The sequence below is a fragment of the Bubalus bubalis genome, chromosome 16 (genome assembly GCF_019923935.1).
Source record: "Bubalus bubalis isolate 160015118507 breed Murrah chromosome 16, NDDB_SH_1, whole genome shotgun sequence".
Taxonomy (NCBI): domain Eukaryota; kingdom Metazoa; phylum Chordata; class Mammalia; order Artiodactyla; family Bovidae; genus Bubalus; species Bubalus bubalis.
Genome location: NC_059172.1, coordinates 57,786,958 through 57,809,783, shown reverse-complemented (window position 1 = coordinate 57,809,783; position 22,826 = coordinate 57,786,958). Strand labels below are relative to the sequence as shown.

At 37.5% G+C, this 22,826-nt stretch overlaps 1 protein-coding gene across 4 annotated transcripts in view; it reads right to left on the bottom strand.

The window, feature by feature from the left end:
- The window catches only part of SIK3 (SIK family kinase 3), a 264,012-nt gene that overhangs the window by 113,777 nt on the left and 127,409 nt on the right, over positions 1 to 22,826 (bottom strand). For all 4 annotated transcript variants that reach the window (XM_006056875.4, XM_025266844.3, XM_006056876.4 and 1 more), the window contains exon 2: positions 3,214 to 3,330. In XM_006056875.4, the coding sequence (XP_006056937.2) occupies positions 3,214 to 3,330 (117 nt within the window). The remainder of the gene's footprint in view (positions 1 to 3,213; positions 3,331 to 22,826) is intronic.

Below are 22,826 nucleotides of genomic sequence, written 5' to 3'. Positions count from 1 at the left end.
TTGGATCATTGATCACTTGAAGCTCAAAAATGTCCCTCCCAAAACCCAAATAAAATAAAACTCAGGGAGAACAACTGGAATCACTTAAGCACTACACAGATATTACATATAGCTGTGCTTTTTAAAAAATGGAAATGACAACTTTCCATTCAACAACCTCAAAGATATAAACTACTCATTTGTATTTTAATATTAGTCTTTATTTTACTACTTTTCTAAAAACTTGTGGTGTGTTATCAGTTCCTTTTTCCTTTTTACCTTTTTTGTCAAATATTTATTAAAGTATTAATGTATAAGTATAAATGTTCATTATAAACATTTTAAATACCTAGTATATAAACAAAAGACCAAAGGTTTTCCTCTGTCTAAGCCCTTCCATTTTATTCCCCAGAGGAAACTCTGTTAATAGTTTATTCTATATCATTCTAGGGTAGTGGTATCCAACAGAAATACTATGTGAGTCTCACATACAATTTTAACTCTTCTAGTAGCACATTAAAAAAATAAAAAGGTGAAATTAATTCTAATATTATATTTTATTATCATTAATATTATTTCAAACACTTTTCATTGTAAACAGCTCCAGTTTTTATATTTAAATTAATATTAAAGTAAAAATCTAGTTCCTCATTCACACGAGCCACATGTTAATACACAACCATGTGTGGCTAGTGACTATCAAAGTAGGCAATACAGTTCTACACTTTCACTATACTTGGCAGTTAATTATTTTGTCAAATCATTCCCTAGTCATTTTGACATCTCTATACATTAATACCATTATAACAATAGATCTATCTCTTCTTTTAAATGGTTTCATAGTACTCCAATGTATGTATACAAATTATTTTAATTTTTCAATGTAACAACTGTCATTTTTCTCACTTTAACTTAAAAACTCTCTACAGACTGGTGATACTAGCCCACTGTTACATGTATTGCTTCCAAGCTCTCTATATGTTGGCTCACGTAACAAAAAGTAAGTATCCTAAACATAAGTGTTAAGGAAAAATAAAACAAACAAAAAAAAATGTCATATTGTATATCTCCTTTATACCAGGCCTTTTATGGACTTCCCTGGTGGTTCAGACAGTAAAGCGTCTGTCTATAATGCGGGAGACCTGGGTTGGATCCCTGGGTCGGGAAGATTCCCTAGAGAAGGAAGTGGCAACCCACTCCAGTGCTCTTGCCTAGAAAATCCCATGGATGGAGGAGCCTGGTGCAGGCTATTGTCCACGGGGTCGCAAAGAGTTGACTTCACTTTCACTTTATTGACTGTAAATTTTGAAATTTTTTTTAAATTTTGTTGAAGTAGAGTTGATTTACAATGTTGTGTTTAACTTTAGACTATTATTTTTTTTATTTTTAAGCTTTTCAGGAGTTCAAAAACTTCCCTATATAGTTATCTAAATTTGGTTCACTCTGGAAGCCCAAGGAGACTGAAGCTTTAGCAAATGACATAAAAACTACCTTAATGCACACTCACCTTGGCAGCTCAGAATCTCCCATTAACAATATTAGCTGCCAGACAGCAAAATTAAAGCCTAAAAGAGGGCAATGTTCAAAGCCAGGGTTGAAAGTCTCTAAATCTGAAAGGCTAATGAAATCTTGGGTAAGAAAGGTAAACCTGCAGATTTCAGTGATAAGGTTAATACCTGTAAGTTAATCTCTTAAGGAAAGTCAGCCTTTATAATGAGCTCTACAACTATTAAAAGATGATTTATTTTAAAAAGTGAGGTCAAGAAGTTTACTGTCTGTCAGGATAGGAAGGAAGCATCAGCTCTGAACTTGCAGACACAGCTCTTCAGGCAACCCCAGGAAGCTTTCATGGGTTTCCTTCTCAGGCACAACAGAGGTGTTGCTCAATATAACTTTGTGTGATAAAATTTCAACAATCCTGCTCCTGCTGATCTAATTCATTTCATGATGTGAGCAGATGAAGCCAGACAAGAGCCCTAATGCTATAGTCTTAAACATACATTAATATCACGACATGCTTTCTTTTCCATAAAAGCAGCAGACTGAAAGTTTGCCTGTTGTGCCTCAGATGTACTCTTTCCACTTTAACACATGATCCCAGGTCTGGGCCAGTAACCATTTACTGCAGACTAACTGCAGCAAACGAACTGAGTGGGTGGCCACTTCCTGCAGAATGAGGTGTTGGCTGTTCTGGTAGAGAGCAGTGAGCAGGGCTGGCCTCATACACAGGCAGAGCTCATGGTTGCCAACACACTGCAATTTGAGAAGCATCCCAAAGCCCCACCTCTCCCAAAATATCTCTTACACCCGCCTGCTAAGGCAAGGTCCTCCTCTCCTATCTGGCTTAAAATTCCAGCCATTAGATACACTGCTTTTTGCAGTAAGGCTAGGGAATCACTTTTGATGATGGCATGAAATATGCATGCTTCCTGGGAAGCTAAGTAAAGCAGAATAGAAAACTCTGCCATTACGCAGAGTCAGTCTGTTGGTTGGGCTTCCGTGGTGGCTCAGATGGTAAAGAATCCGCCTGCAATATGCGAGACCTGGGTTCAATACCTGGGCTGAGAAGCCCCTGAAGGAGGGCATGGCAACCCACTCCAGTATTCTTGCTTGGAGAATCCCCATGGACAGAGCAGTCTGGCAGGCTACAGTCCACGGGGTTGCAAAGAGTCGGACATGACTGAGGGACTAAGCACACATACACATTCTCCTCGTTATCCAAGTCATCAAGTGCAACCTTAGAAAAACTATGTCTGGGATCCTATTAGAGTTGAAAGGAGACAGGTTCGACTGGTACAACAAGCCACACTGAAAATATTCCTTGTGATAATTCATAAAATGATCACAGACACTGGTATTTCAAAAATGCTGTGAAAGTTAATATTATTTTAGTCTCTTTAAATTCTCTGTTCCTTTTGGGTTTCCCATTCTGCTTTAGGATTCTGACCTAAATAAATAGGTTCTCATCATCTTCTAAATAATCTTTTTGTGTAACTCTAAGAATGGAATCCAAGCTTACCTAGGTAAGCTAGAGCTTACTAGTAAATCCCCAGGGGAAACTGAAGTACTGAGTTGGGGGATAATAGGGTGGGGAAATAGTAGGATGAACATATGAACATAGAAAAAAAAAGTTGCAGATGTTCACCCACCCACCTTCTCTTCAAAAGTAACCACAGACACAAGTGACTACCCTGGGTTCTTTGTTGCCCTGCGCCACACCACTAGGGATCCTACCTGGTAAAGCCTGATAATGTGGGGGTGGCAAAGCATCTTCATAATTTGAACTTCTCGGAAAATCTTCTTCAAGTTTTCTTCATCCAGCTGGGTCTTATCAATGATCTTGATAGCAACCTGACAACAGAGAAAGAAAATTCACTCATGCATTATTAAAAAGCATTTACTAAGGAAAATTAAATCCACTTTAAAACATATTCCACAAAATACAAATTGCCATTATCTTGTTTACAGGACGTCAATGAAGAAAATAAATTTACTCTTTTTAAACAGACAGGAAATGGATTCCTAGCAAGTTGGTCTCAAAGGAACAGACTCCAAAAGCTAATGGGTCTTCTGCCATTTCTTAAATTGCTCCTATAGTAAAACCCCAGAACAAAATACTTCATTACCCTGCAGATGCGGTTGCAATCTAGGCAAATCATGCTTTGGTGCAGAGAATGATATGCAGGGCTTCTTATTAAAACAAGAAGCTTATATGATAAGTAAATGATGACTTGGTGAGGTCTGACTAGAAGTTCCACAGGCACATCCCACATCTCAGGAGGTGCTTCTATAATCCAGTAACAGTGAGAGTAGCAAGGGCGGTGGTGGCGGTGGCAACAGCAATTACTATATACTGAACTATATACTATATACATATACTATATATATACTCTACATTATATATAGACAATTACTATATACTATATATATACTATATAACTATATACTATACGTATACTCTACATTATATATAGACAATTACTATATACTATATATATACTATATAACTATATACTATACGTATACTCTACATTATATATAGACAATTACTATATACTATATATATATACTATATAACTATATACTATATGTATACTCTATATTATATATAGACAATTACTATATACTATGTATTACTATATATATATATATACACACACACACTATATACTGAACACTTACTATATGCCAGTATATATACACTATATAATCCTTAGTGCTTTGTAAATACTAACTCATTCAAACCTTACAACACTCCATATTATTATCAACCCTGTTTTACAAATATGGAACCTGAGACACATAGAGATTCAGTAATTACCCAGGACTAAGTAATGGAAGGACTGATGCTGAAGCTGAAACTCCAATACTTTGGCCACCTCATGCGAAGAGTTGACTCATTGGAAAAGAACCTGATGCTGGGACGGATTGGGGGCAGGAGAAGGGGATGACAGAGGATGAGATAGCTGGATGGCATCACTGACTTGATGGACGTGAGTCTGAATGAACTCCAAGAGTTGGTGAGGGACAGGGAGGCCTGGTGTGCTGCGATCCATGGGGTCGCAAAGAGTCGGACACGACTGAGCGACTGAACTGAACTGAAGTAATTTATAGCTAGTATGTGGTAGACCGAAGAATGAAGCCCAGGTAGCTCAGCTTTAGAATCAAATTCTTGATGATAATCCTAAAAAAATCTTTAGGAGATCTTTCTGTGCTGTATATATACAGCTTCAGCATAAAACATCTTTCTATTTTGCTCGTGATTCTTAAGTTACTCAGCAGCACACATTTAAAAACAGAATAAATGATGAAAGACATTTTTAATCTAGTAAATCTAAACTTCCTCATTATTCTTAAATATTAAAAATATTGGGTTGCCCCCAAATATCTCTATGTCTTTTTCAACTACTCAATCAGGATGTACTCAACAAATATTAGCTGGATGAAGGATAAGGGCTAAGCAAATTTAGCACCTTTCAATTCCTAAAATTACATGGGTCTATACACTGGGGGAGGAAAAGAAAATTTACCCTTATTGAGAAAAAAAGATAAAGAAAACCAGGGAAGCAAAGATGTCAATAATAAAAAAGTTCAGCCCAAATAAAAAAAGACAGTATGGAACTACACATAGTAAATGATTCAAATGTAAGAATGACCAGCACAGCAGTAACTTTGTTTGGAGTTGTTTCTTCTGTTAGGTTAAGGACTAATGGAAGGAAGGCACAAGCAGAGCAATTCCAGCTCAGTTCTGAGTTAAGCTCTGCCTTGAATATGGAATGTGATAAAATGAGGTGGATGTGGCTTGAGCTACGAAGATTAACCAGACACAGCCTTCACTTCAGGGACCTCACAATCGAGTAGAGAAGACAGACATATGTGAAACAGCCAACCACACAGCACTGGAAATACAATAAATAAAGCTATGTACATGGTATAAGTAGAATAGAGGACGAAGTATGACCTTCACCTGGGGGAGAAAAAGTAAACACAGGTAAAGACTTCACAAAGAAGAGAGAACCTGAGAAGACACAGAATTGAGATGGGCAGAAAAGAGGGAAAAGAATTTTATAAGGAGCAATAGCACAAACATTAACAAATCTCACCAGCTAACTGATCTTCTAATAAGTTGTCCTGAATCCTACGGCCCCTAACCACTAGCATTTCTTCTTCCCATCACTGTACAAGACCACATATAGGACCTTAATGCCAGCAATTAGTCTGGCATCTGCAGCTGGTTCTCTAAGAACAATTCCCAAAACAACAGCAACAAAAATCACAGTAGAGACAGGAGCCTGGCAGGCTACAGGCCATAGGTTCACAATAGAGTCAGTCATGACTGAGCGACTAACACATTCACTTTTTTCATAATCTTAGAAGTAAATTCAGAGAGATTTTAATATATAAAAGCACCAAGTCCCTGCTTACTTTATAGTGAGATTTAAGCTTCCACAAGACCCAGGGAGGCGAAGTTTTGCCTAGCAGCTGAACATGGTGTCAAGCTGACACCATGTTCAAAATTTTGGATTTGTCTGGTAACATATAACCAAGTTATTTAATTTTCCCATGGCTCCTTATCTATCAAGTGTAGGCAACAGTAGAAGCCACTTTAAAGGTTACTGATGATTAACTAAGCTAATGAATGCAACCTTCTTATATAATGCCTGGCATGCAATATACATTAGTTACAGGTACTGCTTTTGTCATTATTTCCTTTTTTTCTGGAATCAAGCCTTAAATGTTAGGCATTTTTTGGCAAGGATTAGATTTGCTTCACTAAGTGACCATAGTCCTGGATCTGCAACACATCAACTCCTTTCTTAAGGGGTAAGTTGGGGGACCTAGTAGCAAAATAGCTAACCATTTGTGGGCAGCATTTAGAACAGGCTGCTTCCAGCTGATGTGGGAAGAACATGGAAGAAATAGAATTGGGAAGAAAATGCATTTCATTCAGCAAAGTCAGACTGAGCCACAGGATGGAACCCACAGCAAGACCTGATCCTGAAGGCTATGTCAAAGAGGGAGGGAGCTGCTTCCTCAAGGCAGGCTGGGCCCCCTTCCATCCATGCTAAGTAGCTAACACAAGGGAGGAGGCCACGGGACTACTCTGCACGGGCACCTAATGGGACCACTTACTAACAGAGACGGAAACTTCCTCGCACTCAGCTCCTACCTTAGCTGCAAACTGAGGAGTAGAAGTTTTCTAAATAGCAATACCTTAAAAAAAATACCAGTGAAACAGAGAAACTACCAAGTCAGAGAGCAGGTAGCTGGCAAGCAGGTAGTTCTAATTATTTCAAGACTACTTGAAGAGACCAATGACCATAACTTTTCACTGTCACAGATTACTGGAGGCTACATAATAAAGGCTTTAAAAGTAGTACATACTAGTTGCTTGAAAAATAAAGTGTGTCGATAACAAAAGGTAAATGGGCAGGTACACAGAAGACTCTCAAAGAATGTTTTTAGATCAGTGTTAAAAATCCATGAATCGCACACTTGCACATACATATGAAAAGCATAACAAATAAAGAGGGAAACTTCCAACACATTACCAGCAGACCAGATATTTCTTAAGTTTGACTACTCTACACAGAATCCTTTCATCCTGCAAAGAGCATGATCTTGTGAATTGACAATAGTATTAATTAAACATGGTATTATATCAAATATGTTGCTAAAGAGATACAGATTATTGGGAGTCCTTAAGAATTTCCTTACCCAATATATGTCCATTCAACAAATTTCTTTTTTAATACACAGGTGGTATAAGGAAAAGTTAAACTTATAATGTGCCAAATTTAAAGTCCTAGTTCTTTATTCATTCTAGAAGGGGAAAACAGCCATTTCCTCCTGTTCTCACTTCTAAACCACAGTTTCTTTAACTCTTACCTAATTTTTCTAAGTGCAGTAATGTTCTTAGGGAATGAAGTTCTAGAAAACAGTGTTTTCCTCACAACAGGCAATAATTCACTCACATACCCTGATGTCACATTCACAGGCAAGATAAGGTGACAATAAAAGCCAATGAGCCACGAAAAGGTTCAGTATTAAGGTCAAAACAAATCACCTTTCCTCCTTACCCATCAGAAATAAGCAGGTCTCTTCACTCAGGGAGATGCTACGATTAATGAGCAGCTTAAAAAAAAAGAAACTACTTAGGAAGAAAATGCAAAGACCACAGTTGCTAAAATTCCTCCAAAAAGAGAAAGAGCACTCTCTCAAACTAGTACGCAGATGCACGCATAATCATTTCACGGGATACAGTAAACAAACGGAACGCTTTTAAGAAGTTAAGAGAAAACATTGTAACAGTGCAGAGAAAGATTTTTTAATTTTTATTTTTTTCTATATTCTTTTATGAAAAGAAGTCTACCTCTCATAGAAATGCACTAACATTTAGGCATTTTGCCATTGTTAATTATTTTTAAGAGGCTGTCTTTATATTAACTTCTGTAGCTAAGTTTGTATTCTCTTATTTATACGACAAAGCTTATCTAGTATCTAGATTACTCTCAGCTCAGGTCTAGAATCATTTTATGGTTTAGATTAGTGCTGTGCAATGGAGTAGACACCAGTCACATGTAACTACTGAGCACTTGAAATGTGGCTAGTTCAAACTGATATGCTATACATGCAAAAATACATATCAGATTTCAAAGTCTTAACAATAAAAAGGGAATGAAACTATCTCACTGATAATTTTTACACTGATTACATGTAGAAAGAATATTTTGGATATACCAGGCTAAATAAAATATATTATTAAACCTAATTTCAATAAAAAGGCAACCCTATGGAATGGGAAATTTATTTACAAGCCACGTATCTGATAAGGAGTTAATATCCAAAATATAGAAGGAATTCATACAACTCAGGTAAAGAAAAAAAAATCCAATTTAAAGACAGGCAAAAGACCTAAACAGATATCCTTTCAACGAAGACATACAAATGGCCAACAGGTACATGAAAAGGGATTCAACATCTCTAGTCATCAGGGAAATGCAAATGAAAACCACAATGATACCACTTCCTGCCTGTTAGGATGTCTACCATCAAAAAGGACAAGATAACAAATGCCAGCAAGGAAATAGAGAAAAGGGAACACTTAAACACTGTTGGTGGGAATATAAACTGGTACAGCCACTATGAAAACAGTATGGAGGTTCCTCAAGGAATAAAAAGTAAAACTACCAGCAATCCTACTTCTGAGTATATATCCAAAGAAAACAAAATCATTATTTCAAAGAGATTGTCTTGCAATGTTCACTCAATACCCAAAGTATTAAAATTACCTAAGTGTCCATCAACAGATGAATGATTTAATAAAATCTGGTGTATGTATACCACAGAATATTATTGGGCCTTAGAAAAGAAGAAAATATCTGTCATTTGCAACAAATGGATGAACCTGGGAGGACATTATGCCAAGTGAAATAAGCCAAAGACAAATATCACATTATCGCACAGTATCACTAATATGTAAAATCTTTAAAAAAGGAAGAGCGAGCCAAATTCATAGAAACAGAAAGTAGAAAAGTGGCTGCCAGAGGCTGAGGAGTGAGGAAAATAGGGAGAGGCTGGTAAAAGGTGCAATCTTTCAGTTATAAAATGAATAAGGTCTGAGGATCTAATGTAAAAAATGGTGACTACAGCTGATAATATGGTATTGTATAACTGAAATTTGTTGAGAGTAGAACTTAAATATTCCCACCTAATAGGAAGAAAAGATAACTATGTCAGATGATAGATACGGTAATTAACTCAACTGGAGTAAATCCTTTCACAATATATACATTTCAAAACATCATATTGTATACTTTAAGTATCTTACAATTCTATTTGTCAATTATACTTCAATAAAACTGAAGGGAACCTAATTAATATCACAAGTCTTTAGTTTTAAAAATATGATTACTCTAAAATTAAAATTATATAGGTGGCTTTCATTTTATTGGACAGCACTGCTCTAGATAATGCCAATAAGCCATCAGTTAAAGCAGATATTCCATGAAAATGACTTCTGAAATACTTGACCCAATACTGAGACTTGCCAGTCACCCATCTCGAAGAAACTTGGCAGGCTACAAGGAACTCAATGCTCCAACACTGCCCTGGGCAGAATCTTAAATAAGGTCTCAAAAGCTGCATTCCAAGAACCCAATTTAATTCCATTAAAAAATGTTTACTGAATACCTGCCTGGCTTAAGGCAACACACTTGCACAGCTCACCAGCAGCTACTGATACTCCCAACTGGGATTCTGTGAGAGAAGGGAAGTCCCACACTCAGCTGCACAGCAGTTCTCAAACTTCTTGGTCTCAGGATTCCTTCTTTTAAAAATTACTGAGAACCTTCAAAGAAGGGTTGTTCATATGTATAATATCTATTAATATTTACTTAGAAATTGGGTTAAAATTAAAATCAGAAATTAGAACAGAAATTTTTAAGACAGAAGAAGACCCAAACACACATTTCACCAGCCGTCAGGGTAATAAGATCAGCAAACATCATGTAGTCTTTTGAAATCTCCACTATGTAACTGTGAGAGAATGAGAGTGAAAAATAAAAATAATGTTTGAATATTTATAAAACAGTTTTGACCTTGGGGACTCACTAAAAGAATTTCGGGGACTCACTGAAAGAATTTTGGAAACTCTGGGGTCCTTGGATCAAATACTGAGAACAATAAGGCGTTGTTGTATGTAATGAATTAACTTCTCTCCTATAAACCTAGAATGGTACCACCTTTGGGAAAACTGAGAAAATCGTCAATTTTTTTTTTTTTCCTGTTGGACTTAATTCTTTCCATAAGGCTTAATTCATTCCCAGTTGAAATGGCTTCTAGAAAAGGAATTTATTAAATGTCTTTACAATCAGCCTTGATAAAAAGCTTTTTTTCTTTTAAACTTACTAGAAAATAGACCTGTCATCAGGAAAACAGGTTTAAAGAAACCCCAAACCACCACAGACTACAGAAATCAGACTAAAAGGTTAAACCCACATGGGGTTCCCTTGTGGCTCAGCTAGTAAAAATCAGCCTGCAATGTGGGAAACCTGGGTTCAGTCCCTGGGTTGGGAAGATCACCTGGTGAAGGGAAAGGCTACCCATGCTAGTATTCTGGCCTGGAGAATTCCTGGACTGTATAGTCCATGGGGTCTCCAAGAGTCAGACACGACGGAGCAACTTTCACTTCTCTTTATAGTCTAGTGCTAGGCACTAAGGGGCTAGGATTAAAGATGTACCACGTGGCCACATTGAGGATATAAGCTGTTCATATTCTTGGGGAGATCCTCACCTTTACACTGGAACCAATCAAGGATTTCGAATTTTAGTTTATAAGAAAGAAATCAAGTACTAAGGGGCAAAGCAAAGATATGCATTTGAAAAGAACTCGTTACTCTACCCATTTTACACATCATCACAACTGTTTTAGAGAAAATATGCAGCTGTCAAGCCTAAGGAATGACTGAGCCATCAGGATTCCAGCCAACTCCAGATAGGAGGGCTCAACAGGACCACTGAAGATAAGATTTTAGTCAGTTCTCAATGAACCGCAAAGGAAATACAGTTGACCCTCGAACAATGTGGCTTTGAACTGCTCAGAACCACTTATACATGAATTTTTTTTCAACAGTAAAAACTACAGTTCTGAACAATAAACTGTGGGAAATTCTGAAAGAGATGGGAATACCAGACCCCCTGACCTGCCTCTTGAGAAACCTATATGGAGGTCAGGAAGCAACAGTTAGAACTCGACATGGAACAACAGACTGGTTCCAAATAGGAAAAGTAGTATATCAAGGCTGTATATTGTCACACTGCTTATTTAACTTACATACAGAGTACATCATGAGAAACACTGGACTGGAAGAAACACAAGCTGGAATCAAGATTGCCGGGAGAAATATCAATAACCTCAGATATGCAGATGACACCACCCTTATGGCAGAAAGTGAAGAGGAACTAAAAAGCCTCTTGATAAAAGTGAAAGACGAGAGTGAAAAAGTTGGCTTAAAGCTCAACATTCAGAAAACAAAGATCATGGCATCCGGTCCCATCACTTCATGGGAAATAGATGGGGAAACAGTGGAAACAGTGTCAGACTTTATTTTTCTGGGCTCCAAAATCACTGCAGATGGTGACTGCAGCCATGAAATTAAAAGACACTTACTCCTTGGAAGGAAAGTTATGATCAACCTAGACCAACCAACCATATTCAAAAGCAGAGACATTACTTTGCCAACAAAGGTTCATCTAGTCAAGGCTATGGTTTTTCCTGTGATCATGTATGGATGTGAGAGTTGGACTGTGAAGAAAGCTGAGTGCCGAAGAATTGATGCTTTTGAACTGTGGTGTTGGAGAAGACGCTTGAGAGTCCCTTGGACTGCAAGGAGATCCAACCAGTCCATCCTAAAGGAGATCAGTCCTGGGTGTTCATTGGAAGGACTGATGCTGAAGCTGAAATACTTTGGCCACCTGATGCGAAGAGCTGACTCATTGGAAAAGACCCTGATGCTGGGAAGGATTGGGGGCAGGAGGAGAAGGGGAAGACAGAGGATGAGATGGCTGCATGGCATCACCAACTCAATAGAGATGAGTTTGGGTGAACTCCGGGAGTTGGTGATGGACAGGTAGGCCTGGCGTGCTGTGATTCACGGGGTTGCAAAGAGTCAGACACGACTGAGCGACTGAACTAAACTGAACTGAACAGTTTTAAATGTTCCATGGTTGGTTGACTCCTCAGATGTAGAGGAAACAGGGATGCAGAAAGCCAACTGTTAGTTACATGTGGATTAATCCCCACAATGTTCAAGAGTCGATTAAAGTTTTAATAAAAGAAACAAAAAAGGGTCAACTATAGTTTAAAATATCTAGCAGGTCTTTTAGGTGATTTTTTATTTTTCTATACTTCTTTGTTTGGGCTATAATAAATAGCGAAAATAAAATAGTTCATCGATGCACAATGTCTGGGAGATACAGAAGTGACAGCTTACCTGAAGAGACAAAACATACCTGAAGAAAATGAAACATGCATCCTTCTTGGAAACATTTCTAAGTTAGAACTGCGTGCTTGTGTGCTCAGTCATGTCTGACCCTTTGGGACCGTAGCCCACCAGGCTCCTATATCTATGGAATTTTCCAGACAAGAATACTGGAGTGGGTTGCATTTCCTACTCCAAGAGATCTTCCTGACCCAGGGATTGAACCTGCGTCTCCCACATTGCAGATTCTTTACCACCGTGCCACCTGGGAAGCCCCAAAACATGGTGTGTTGGCATAAAAATAATTAATAAGTGGAAATTTTCTGGTGATTACTTGGAATTCAAGGCATAGAAGAAAAAATTTTAAGGCAAAAAGAAAATAATTTCTCAGTTTCAATGACTCCCATCTGGTTAGTATTTACGCTCTCAGAAAAAAGAAGTCCTAGGAGTGTCTCTAACACAATGGGCAACCTTCTCAGACTAACTGACATTATTATTATTGTTACTTAAACATTTAACATGGTGCCAAAAATACTTTGTATGTTTTTGTTGTTTGTTGTTCACTCGCCATGTCCAACTCTTTGCAACCCCATGGACTGCAGCATGCCAGGCTTCCCTGTCCTTCACCATCTCCCGGAGTTTGCCCAAGTTCATGTCCATTGAATCAGTAATGCCTTCTAACCATCTCATCCTCTGTTACCCTCTTCTCCTTCTGCCTTCAGTCGTTCCCAGCATCAGAGTCTTTTCCAATGAATCAGTTCTTTGGATAAGGTGGCCAAAGTATTAGAGCTTCAGCTTCAGCATTAATCCTTCCAATGAGTATTCAGGGCTGATTTCCTTTAAGATTGACTAGTTTGATCTCCCTGGACTATCTCCAGAGTCCTCTCCAGCACCACAGTTCAAAAGCATCAATTCTTTGGCACTCTAGAGCAATAAACCAACTTCTGGGCTGTTGGTTTACCACTTAAGCGAAAGGAATATAAAGATTTTTTAAAATATTTATTTATTTACTTGGCTGCGTCAGGTCTTATTTCCCCGTGGCATGTGAGAGCTTAGTTCCACAACCAAGGCACCACGTGCACTGGAAGTGTGGAGTCTTGACCACTGAAATGCCAGGAAAGTCCCTAGGAGGGGGATTTAGAATGAGACTGATGATTTAATTCTAAAGCAGCTATTTTTAAAAATGCCCTGAAGGCTTGTTTAAAGGAAGGGCAGAAAAGAGAGAGAGGCCCAAAGAAGACTGGAGGGCAAACTGGAACTTTGAGAAGAGGGAAGGGGCTGGGCAGTATAGAACTAAATGGCTGAACAAAGAAGTTCTAATAGTTTAGTGGCTACCAAAAAAGAAGACTGCAGAAAACGGCACAGTGAAACAATAGTAATTGTTACAGAAAAGTTTTGAAATAAAAGAAAAATAGGGAGCAGCAGTTAGCCCAAAGAGAAATTTAAAGTTATGGTGAGAAGTTAAGCTATGAAAGACGAAATTTTCATCCCGGAGAAGAAGGATGGGACATGTGGGTAAAGAACTTGGCAATGGCCTGGACTATGAGGTTAGAAGGAAGCAGAAAGCTGAATGGATTTCAAGATGAATTTTCTTAATGGAGTACATGCTACTCTTTCCTGGAGTGCCAGCTCATAGGTAAAAATAACACAGACTCACAGAAGGACTGCGCTCTTCCCAAGAATGGCGTTTGTCAAGGAGTCTGTACTGTTAGGCACATTCAGATGTAGCACCTAGAACACGCAAATCTTTTTAAAGCACTGGCTGGAAAGAGAGCTAAACTCAACTGGCAGAGCATAACTTTGTAAACTTCCCCAACGGAGATTTATTAGGTTGAATATCTTGCTAACCTTACAATGAATGGCAGTGTTGTTTGCAGTGCACAAAGTCAGCAACAGTTCATATTTTAAATTGTTTCCAATTATATTAATATGCCCCCAAGGCCTAATAACATAGCCTGCAGTAGCAGGAGGTTGAGTGAACCAAGGGAACACAATAACAGTTGAAAACCACTCTAAATCCTTCATCTCTTTACATGTCCCAATTATTTGGCAAAGAAGACTACAGGAAAATAGGAAGCAATCTCCATTATCAGGGAGCATTTTACCCTATTTCTGAAACTTTTACCTGTCACATATCCTTAGATGTCGGTACTGTGAACTATTTGTCAAAATGTAGATCTTCGAAAAGCCAGGCATTTCTAGTCTGAATGGTTATAACACTGGGCTGTCTGTCTTCCCTGCGGCAGCCCAGAGTTGAAGGGCCAGCTCCCTTGTGCCCATCAGGAATACTGCACCCAGTATCTTCTGAGGGGCTTTCCTGATGCCAGCTGCAAACCATCAGTGCTGGCAGGAAATGCCCTCCTGGGATTCCACCAAAATGGGAATGTTTTGTGTGATGGCTTTTGGCATATATGCTGACCTCAATGAGTTCCTTATATTAAGTAGTCGTCACATTTTCAAATCAAACAGATTTTATTTCCATAATGAAGGTTTGTGTTTCATGTGCTGAACAGTGAAGTTTTGGTAACTTAAATCTCTCCCCCTGGATAGTCTAATGGGAACGTTGGTAAATTGTCAAATTTCTGATATTTATTTTAAAGGCAGGAGCAGTAATGTTGATAACAATGCCATAAAAAAATTGAAAAAGGGTTTCAGCAGAATATAACTCATTATTATACAGGTTATAATTATTATTTGATATATCACATACATGTTAACATCACTGTGTGTATGTGTGCGCCAAGTAGCTTCAGTCATGTCTGACTCTGTGCGACCCTATTAACTGCAGCCCGCCAGGCTTTTCTGTCCATGGGATTCTCTAGGAGTGCGTTGCCATGCCCTCCTCCAGGGGATCTTCCAGATCCAAGGAGAAAAACTGCATCTCTTACGTCTCCTGCATTGGCAGGAGGGTTCTTAACCACTAACGCCACCTGGGAAGCCCAAGATACTGGAGTGGGTTGCCATGCCCTCCTCGAGGGGAATCTGCACCCACATTAACTGTAAAACACAACTACATGAAGCATGTTACCATTTAATAAGACTGCTCATCCTTTCCCTTAGCAAGAGCATTCATCCTAAATTCTGACTTTCTAAAACAGTCCTAAATTGACATTACAGTGTAAGTCTAGAATTCTGAAAAGCTATTACAAGTAACGGCAAGGATTTTACTATTAAATAAGTTATCATAATTGTGTATTCACTAAAATACTGAGAAGTTAATAACAGTGAGGATTTTTAAAATCATTAAAAGTATCTACAATTTAAGCAAAAACCAGCCTATTTATCACACTGTCTACAAGGCCCTCTTTTGATCTTACGACAACACTGTGTTTAAGCAAATGGAGATGTCTCCTAATTCACTGCCAAAGAGACCCAAAAGAATCTCCAGACATCAGAAATAGTTTCATTTAAGATAGACATATTTGCATAAATATCTTTTTAGAAAAATAACAGACCATGGAAAACTCCATCCAAAAAAATCACAAAGAATAAGATCTATGAGATGAGAAAAATGAAGGGAAAATAGAGGGGAGAGGGAATAAAATGTTAATTGATAATAACTTCACTCTAAAAATAACTATCCCTTCCTATTTAGAAGTCTGTTTGAGATCTCTGGGTCACAGATTTCTTTAGACAGCACACTGGCATTCTCTGAAACAAAGTCAAAGAAAGCTCTAATAAGTCAAATGTACTTTTCTGAGTAGAAGATGGCACAAAATAAAGAGTTCTATGTAGCAAAGACATAAAAACTAACATATAGAAGCAGAATCTTTTCCTCTCTGAACAAAATCTCATAGAAATTCTAATACGGGAAGACAAGGAGTGGGAGAAACGCCTACTCTGGTTAACTCTGGGTAAAAGGTTCAGAGACAGACAAAACTCGTCAGAACCCTAGGGCTCCGGAGAACAATTTAGAAATTTCTGGGACAGCAAAAAGAGCAATGGACTGAGAACTGGGATCTAGAGCTCAATTCCCAACTCCATCTCTAAGAAACGTTTGGGACTTTGGGCAAATTACTTTACCTTTACAGTCCTCAAGGTCCTCATTGACTAAATGAAAGGTGTAACTGTAAGTGACTTGCAAACAGAGTTATCAAGACAAGGTCTCACCATGCCAATCTCTAAGTAGATCTCTGAGAGACTTTGGTATTGCTTCTTTAAAATTTTCATTTTACTGTTTTTAATTTCAAAGTTCATTCACATAAAATAAATCAGAATCATTACACAGTTCTCAATCTTGAACACTCAAGTCATCGAGTTTTATAGTGCTAATATAGTGTAGGACCATATGATAAACAGGAAGATGCATTTACCACATGGGAGACAACCTCAGTGAGTAAACGCATATTGCCTTTCTCACTTAAACAGCAATTTAATACATTAAATCACAGCACCACTGCCCAACTAGGAAAGTCTTGGCATTTTTGTTGCTAATATTTTCACTATTGGTAAACTCTATATCTCCTACCATTAATACCAGTAACACTGATAATCAGTAATACAATTTCCATTCCACTTATACAACAAATAATGGTAGACTAGATGAAAGGGAATGTGTCACAATTAAGTCAAATTAATTAAACCATAAATTATAGCCAAATTAGGAAGATGCAAATATAGAAACCAAAAATCCAAGTCTAAGAATCTTATCCAAATTTGAATGTTCAAAGGTCACAAAAATAGAAGCACACCAAACAAAGATTGAAAGAAAACCAGTGTTGTTAGAACAGAGTAAAGAAGGGAGACCAGACTGAGGAAGGCCTCACAGACCATGGTAAAGAAATTGATTTGGTGAACTTTATCCTGAAAGTTACAATTGAAAAGTTTTAAGCAGTGGATAACGTAACACCTGAATGTCCCAGAGACATCTTTAACACATAAAAAAATCTAATTTCATTATCCCTCTTTCTCATTCCCTGATTTCCATAAATGGCACTATCCTTTTTCCAGTTAGGGAATAACAAAGAGGTTACATTATATCACATTCCCACCAGTAAAGCAAGAGAAGGTTCTAATTTCTCCACTTCCTCATCAAGACTTATTATTGTCCATCTTTTTAAATTAAAGCCATCCTAATGGATATGAAGTGATATTTCATTGTGGTTTTAATTCTCATTTTCCTAATGACTAGTAATACTGAGCTTCTTTTTAGTGTGTTTTTTGGCTAGCTGTACACCTTTGTTCATTATTTATTTAGCAATTATTAATTATCAATAGTAACTACTAACAAACCAAAAAGAGTTCTGCTTTAGATTTAGGGGGCACTTTTTTATTATTTATAAAAAAAATCAATGGATAAAGCAAATATTAAAAACTGAGATGATAATAAGCTACCAACTTAGCAAAACAACAACAGGAAATAGAACTAAGAACTAGAGTAACAGCTACTGGGCAACCACAACAACTACTAAAGGGGATGACTAGTCCAAATTTTTGTTCCAATTGATTCATTCATTAACTTAAGTACATATGTGAGATCCTAGCTACTACTTTTAAAAAGGAATAAAAGGACTAAGGTGTTCACAAAATCAAATATATAAAATAAGACAAATTAAAAACAAATCAATACATTCTTTCCTCCTTAGTTCTCAAAGCTATAGCACCCTTGAGAAATGACCAAACATTTCCAGATCAACAGATACACAATGAATCATTGGTGTCAATTCCCCTAGTCTACAACCAACACTCATGGGGAAACTTCTAATGTATAAGACAGGCACAAACTGTGTTAGATTTTTCAAAGAATGGATATAGAAAGTTCTGGCCCTCACCTCCCCAAATCTCTGCTTTTTTAACAAAAAAATGATAAAGAAAAGTGAGGGTTTCTTTGTCCTCTGGTTCCTCCAAAGTAGGTCAGGCCTGTGCATAATTATTGGCTTTCGCATTCCTTTAGAACAGGAAGAGAAGTCAACGAACGCATGGAGATTTTTTAAAACTACAGACTCAGGCTTGATGTAGAGGCAAAAGAGTCCCTCTGTTGCTCACCAAAAAAATAAAGAACAGTCACTTGCTTTTAAAAAATAACAAGCCAATTTTAAGACAAGTAGGATAAGAGGCCCAATTTCTCATTCTAAGGCTACAACCAACTGAAATTGAACTTGTGGATAAATCCTCTTTGTTTCATCTTCTTCTAGTTATGTTCCCTATTGGGCAACATTAACATGAAGAAACTTTGAAAAATAAATTCAAAATGTGTTTACTGGGGGATTTTATATGCAAGAACACCTACCAAAGATCAATAAAGAACTAGCACTTGCATTACCAAATATTTCTTAGAAAAATAATCATTCTGGGGTTCTTTTTAACAATATACTCATAAAAATTCTTATTGTGAAATATGTCACACACAAACCACATTTCCTTGTGTGCTCTTCTATTATAGGTCTTATCCCAAGGTAACGACCATCATACAATTTTATTCTTCTTCTGCTTTTCTTTACAATTTTACTTTGTATGTATCATGAAACAACATGTTAGATTTGCCTGCCTTTAAATTTTATATGAAGAGCATCATCTTATCATTTTTAACTACCTTCTCTGATCCTTATAATGTATTTACAATATTCCTCTGTGAAGATGCATGCAGTGATACCTAATTAACATTATGCTAAATAGTCATCCTTTGACAAATATACCATGTTTATTTACTACTTTACAGTTGCTGGATGTTTGGGCTGCTTACGTTTTTAGCTATTATGAATGGTACTTTAAATACTCATACTTAAATGTGAAAGTTCACTAGGGTATATATAGATATAGGAACCATTAAGTAAAGCCTAATTGTTTTCCAATTGGTCACACCCAACAGTGGGACTGTTCCCACTGTTCCATATCATCACCAATAATTCTTATTTCTCATTTTTCCTAGTCTGGTAGGGGGTGGGGAGCAAAGAGTTCCTCTTTGTTTTAATTTGCATTTCCTTGATTATTGAAAATATTGAGTATCTTTTCATATGTTCACAGATCATTTATTTCTGCTTCTGTGAAATAAATTTGTTCATGACTTTCCTACTTCCTTTTTTTGAAAATATTTGAAAAGTTCTTTAATACTTCTCTCAAGTTGTGGCTTATTTTTGCACTCTTTATGGTGTCTTTTTTTTTTTTTTCAGTAAAATTTTTATTGAACTATATAACAGGTATACAGAAACGTCTCCAAATTACAAGTATAACCCACACACGAAAAAGCAACTTGGCCCTTTTGGCTCTCTGAGCAGCACCAAAGCTGTCAGCAAGAAGAATTGCCTTACAAAAGCTAGCTAAGAAAGATTGGTATGATGTAAAAGCAGTATGTTCAATATAAGATAAACTAGAAAAACACTAGTTACAAGGAACTCAAAGAACAAAAATCGCATCTGATGGCCTCAAAGGTAGTGTTTTTGAAGTGAGCCTTACTGATCTGCAGAAGGATGAAGCTAACATTTAGCAGAGACAAGCTGATTACTGAGGATTTTCAAGGCAAAAACTGCCTGACTAATTTCCATAAAATGGATCTTACCTAACAGAAATGTAATGCCATTACATTGCAAAATGTCATGCCATGGTCAAAATGGCAGACCATGACTGAAGCTGGTGTTGATGTCAGGACTACAGATGGTTACTTGCTTCATCTGTTCTGTGCTGGTTTTACTTAAAAACACAAGAATTTGATTCAGAAGACCTCTCACACTCAGCATCAACAGGTCCACCAAATTTGGAAGATGGTGGAAATCATGACCCGAGAGGTACAGAAAAATGTCCTTAAGGCTTCTCACAAGGCTGGTAAACTCGCGTTGGCTGACAGCTTAGGCCCCAGTCCAACTCCACATGGGTCCCTCCATGGACGGCATGGGGTTCTTCATAGCATGGTGAGGGGTTGCAAGAATATGCATCCCAAGAGACCAAGGAAAAAATGTGTGGCATTTCCAGGACTTAGCCTCAGAATTCACACAGCCACACAGTATCACTTCCGTTGTATGTTTTGTTGACTGACTTTGGTCAAAGCAGTCGGAAAGGCCTGGCTAGGTTTAGGTTTAGTGGAATGAGACAGACACTACTTTTTTTTTTTTTTTTTTTAACTTTTAGACACTACTTCTTTTTTTTTTTTTTAATTTATTTTATTTTTATTTTTTTTATTTTTTTTAATTTTATTTTATTTTTAGACTTTACATAACTGTATTAGTTTACAATAACCCTGTGTACGAGACAGCAATAGACACTACTTCTTGACGGCAGACTATAAAGGTTCTAGAAGGGCACACTGGTCAGGAAATGTTGTGGCAGCCATCTTTGGAAAATATAAACCTGCTATACCTGACTAACTCACAGTTGGTTGTTTTCTCGTGCAAGCTCACACTTCTTACAACTTTATCCATTAAAATGTTTTTGAGGTCTACAGAGATTTAAGTTTGATTCTCCCGAGGCAAATATTGTATAATTAACGCATGCATATGGAATACAGAAAGATGGTGCTGATAAATCTATTTGCAAGGCAGCAACAGAGATACAGACAGAAAACAGACTTGTGGACACAGCGGGGGGGAAAGAAGAGGGTGGGGCAAATTGAGAGAATAGCATGGAAACAAACACATTACCATATGTAAAACAGAGAACAAGTGGGAAAAACTTCTTGATTTTCCCAGACACAGAGACTCACAGCCAACGAGGAGTGCTATCAACACGGTTACCAGTTGAGAGATTTTCAGGCCTCTCAGACAGTACGAATTCCTGGTTGCAAATCCATGTGAGTGCAAGCTTCCATTCAGGTGGTTTTTGGGGATACTATTCCCGCTTCTCCATTCAGACCCAAGACATTAACAAGCAAGTCTCTGTATGCAGGTAATTTTCTCTCCAACTTATCTACTGAGAAGTCACCTTTCTGGGGTCCAAGTTTTACACAGTGTTCTCTCCAATATGACCTCCCATTCTGCCTGGGCACTATTTTTTCCTCTTGTCCCTCCCTTTTGGTCTAATTTTCTAAGAAACCTTCGGCACAAACATCACCGCCAGTCCTCACTCTACATTGTGAAATCATGCTTTCCAGTCCTCTCAGGGATTTCCATTGTTTTTCTCACATGAGCTCCAATATTTTACATATATTTTTCCTTTAAAATGGTCACTTTAAAATGTTCTGGCCAGAAGGGAATTCTCTGCACATCTAATCTACCATATAACTGTCAAAGAAATCACTCATCGTTCATTTTAAGCTATTTCACTTATTAAAAAATGATAAATAATGTCAGGAATGCATTTCTATTTTTAAAAGACAGCTATGTAAAAATATTGTATTTACTTGGATGGAAATGCTTTGGGAAATGTCCTTAATGAATACACTTCCCATAAAGCAAATCAGAGGGGAACTCACACTTATTAGAAGTGGTAACTTATGTCCCAGATTCTTCATATCTTTTAAATTCTTACTGAGGTTTATGTCCCTGTACATTGTTTTTTATTTTTTCACCACTCTGCAACATGTAGGATCTTAGTTCTCTGACCAGGGACTGAACCCTCTGCATTGGAAGCATGGAATCTTAACCACTGGACCACCATGGAATTTCCCCCCACCCCGCCCCACACCATACATATTTTAAACATGGTTTAGAACTGCACTACAACCCAGGGTAAAGGAAACTGTACTTATTTCAAGGAAAAAACAAACTACTTCTAGAGCCAATGTCCTAAGGTTTAAAAAAAAAAATGAGGTCAATGTTTTGTAGAAAGAGGCAAATTCAAGTTCTCTTTGGCAAAATAAATTAACCAAATTTAATATTCACATACATTTTTTGAAACATATTCTTAAAACTAAAAGTAGCAACTGTTCATGAAACAAAGGAGATGTAAGCCACTGGAATAAAGCCTTAGCATGTTAGATCTCCCTACCATGCTGAAAGCAATGGCTACAAATTACCATATTCCTCCCAAAGATGACAGCCAAACACTTATATCCCTGAGGAGAAATAGCCATTACAACCCTTAGTCGGCATTGGCAGGAGGCTTAACAGCTAATCGCGGAACAGACCATTTATTGTTCTTCATCTTGTGCAATATGACCTTTCCAGCTCAGCCTGCTAAACATCACAGTGGTCCACAAGGAGAAAATCCACATGGAAGCAAATTCCGAAATGCGATTTACCCTATAGGCAGCATGCTTCTCCAAATTCTCCATCCCACTTTGCTCTACTCCCCTCTGGGTCATAACAGAACTTGGCAAATGTTAGAATTTGCTATGTATAAACTCTGGAGCCCAGATCAGAAAACTCAGCAAAGTATGCATTTGGCACCAGCAAAAATGGGTTGCTTTGTGCACCACTTCGGATTTGCTAACTTAGGATAGCTACAGTTTCAAAAATGTGTCTACAACTGTTGAAATCAAAAAGAATCGCTTAAGAG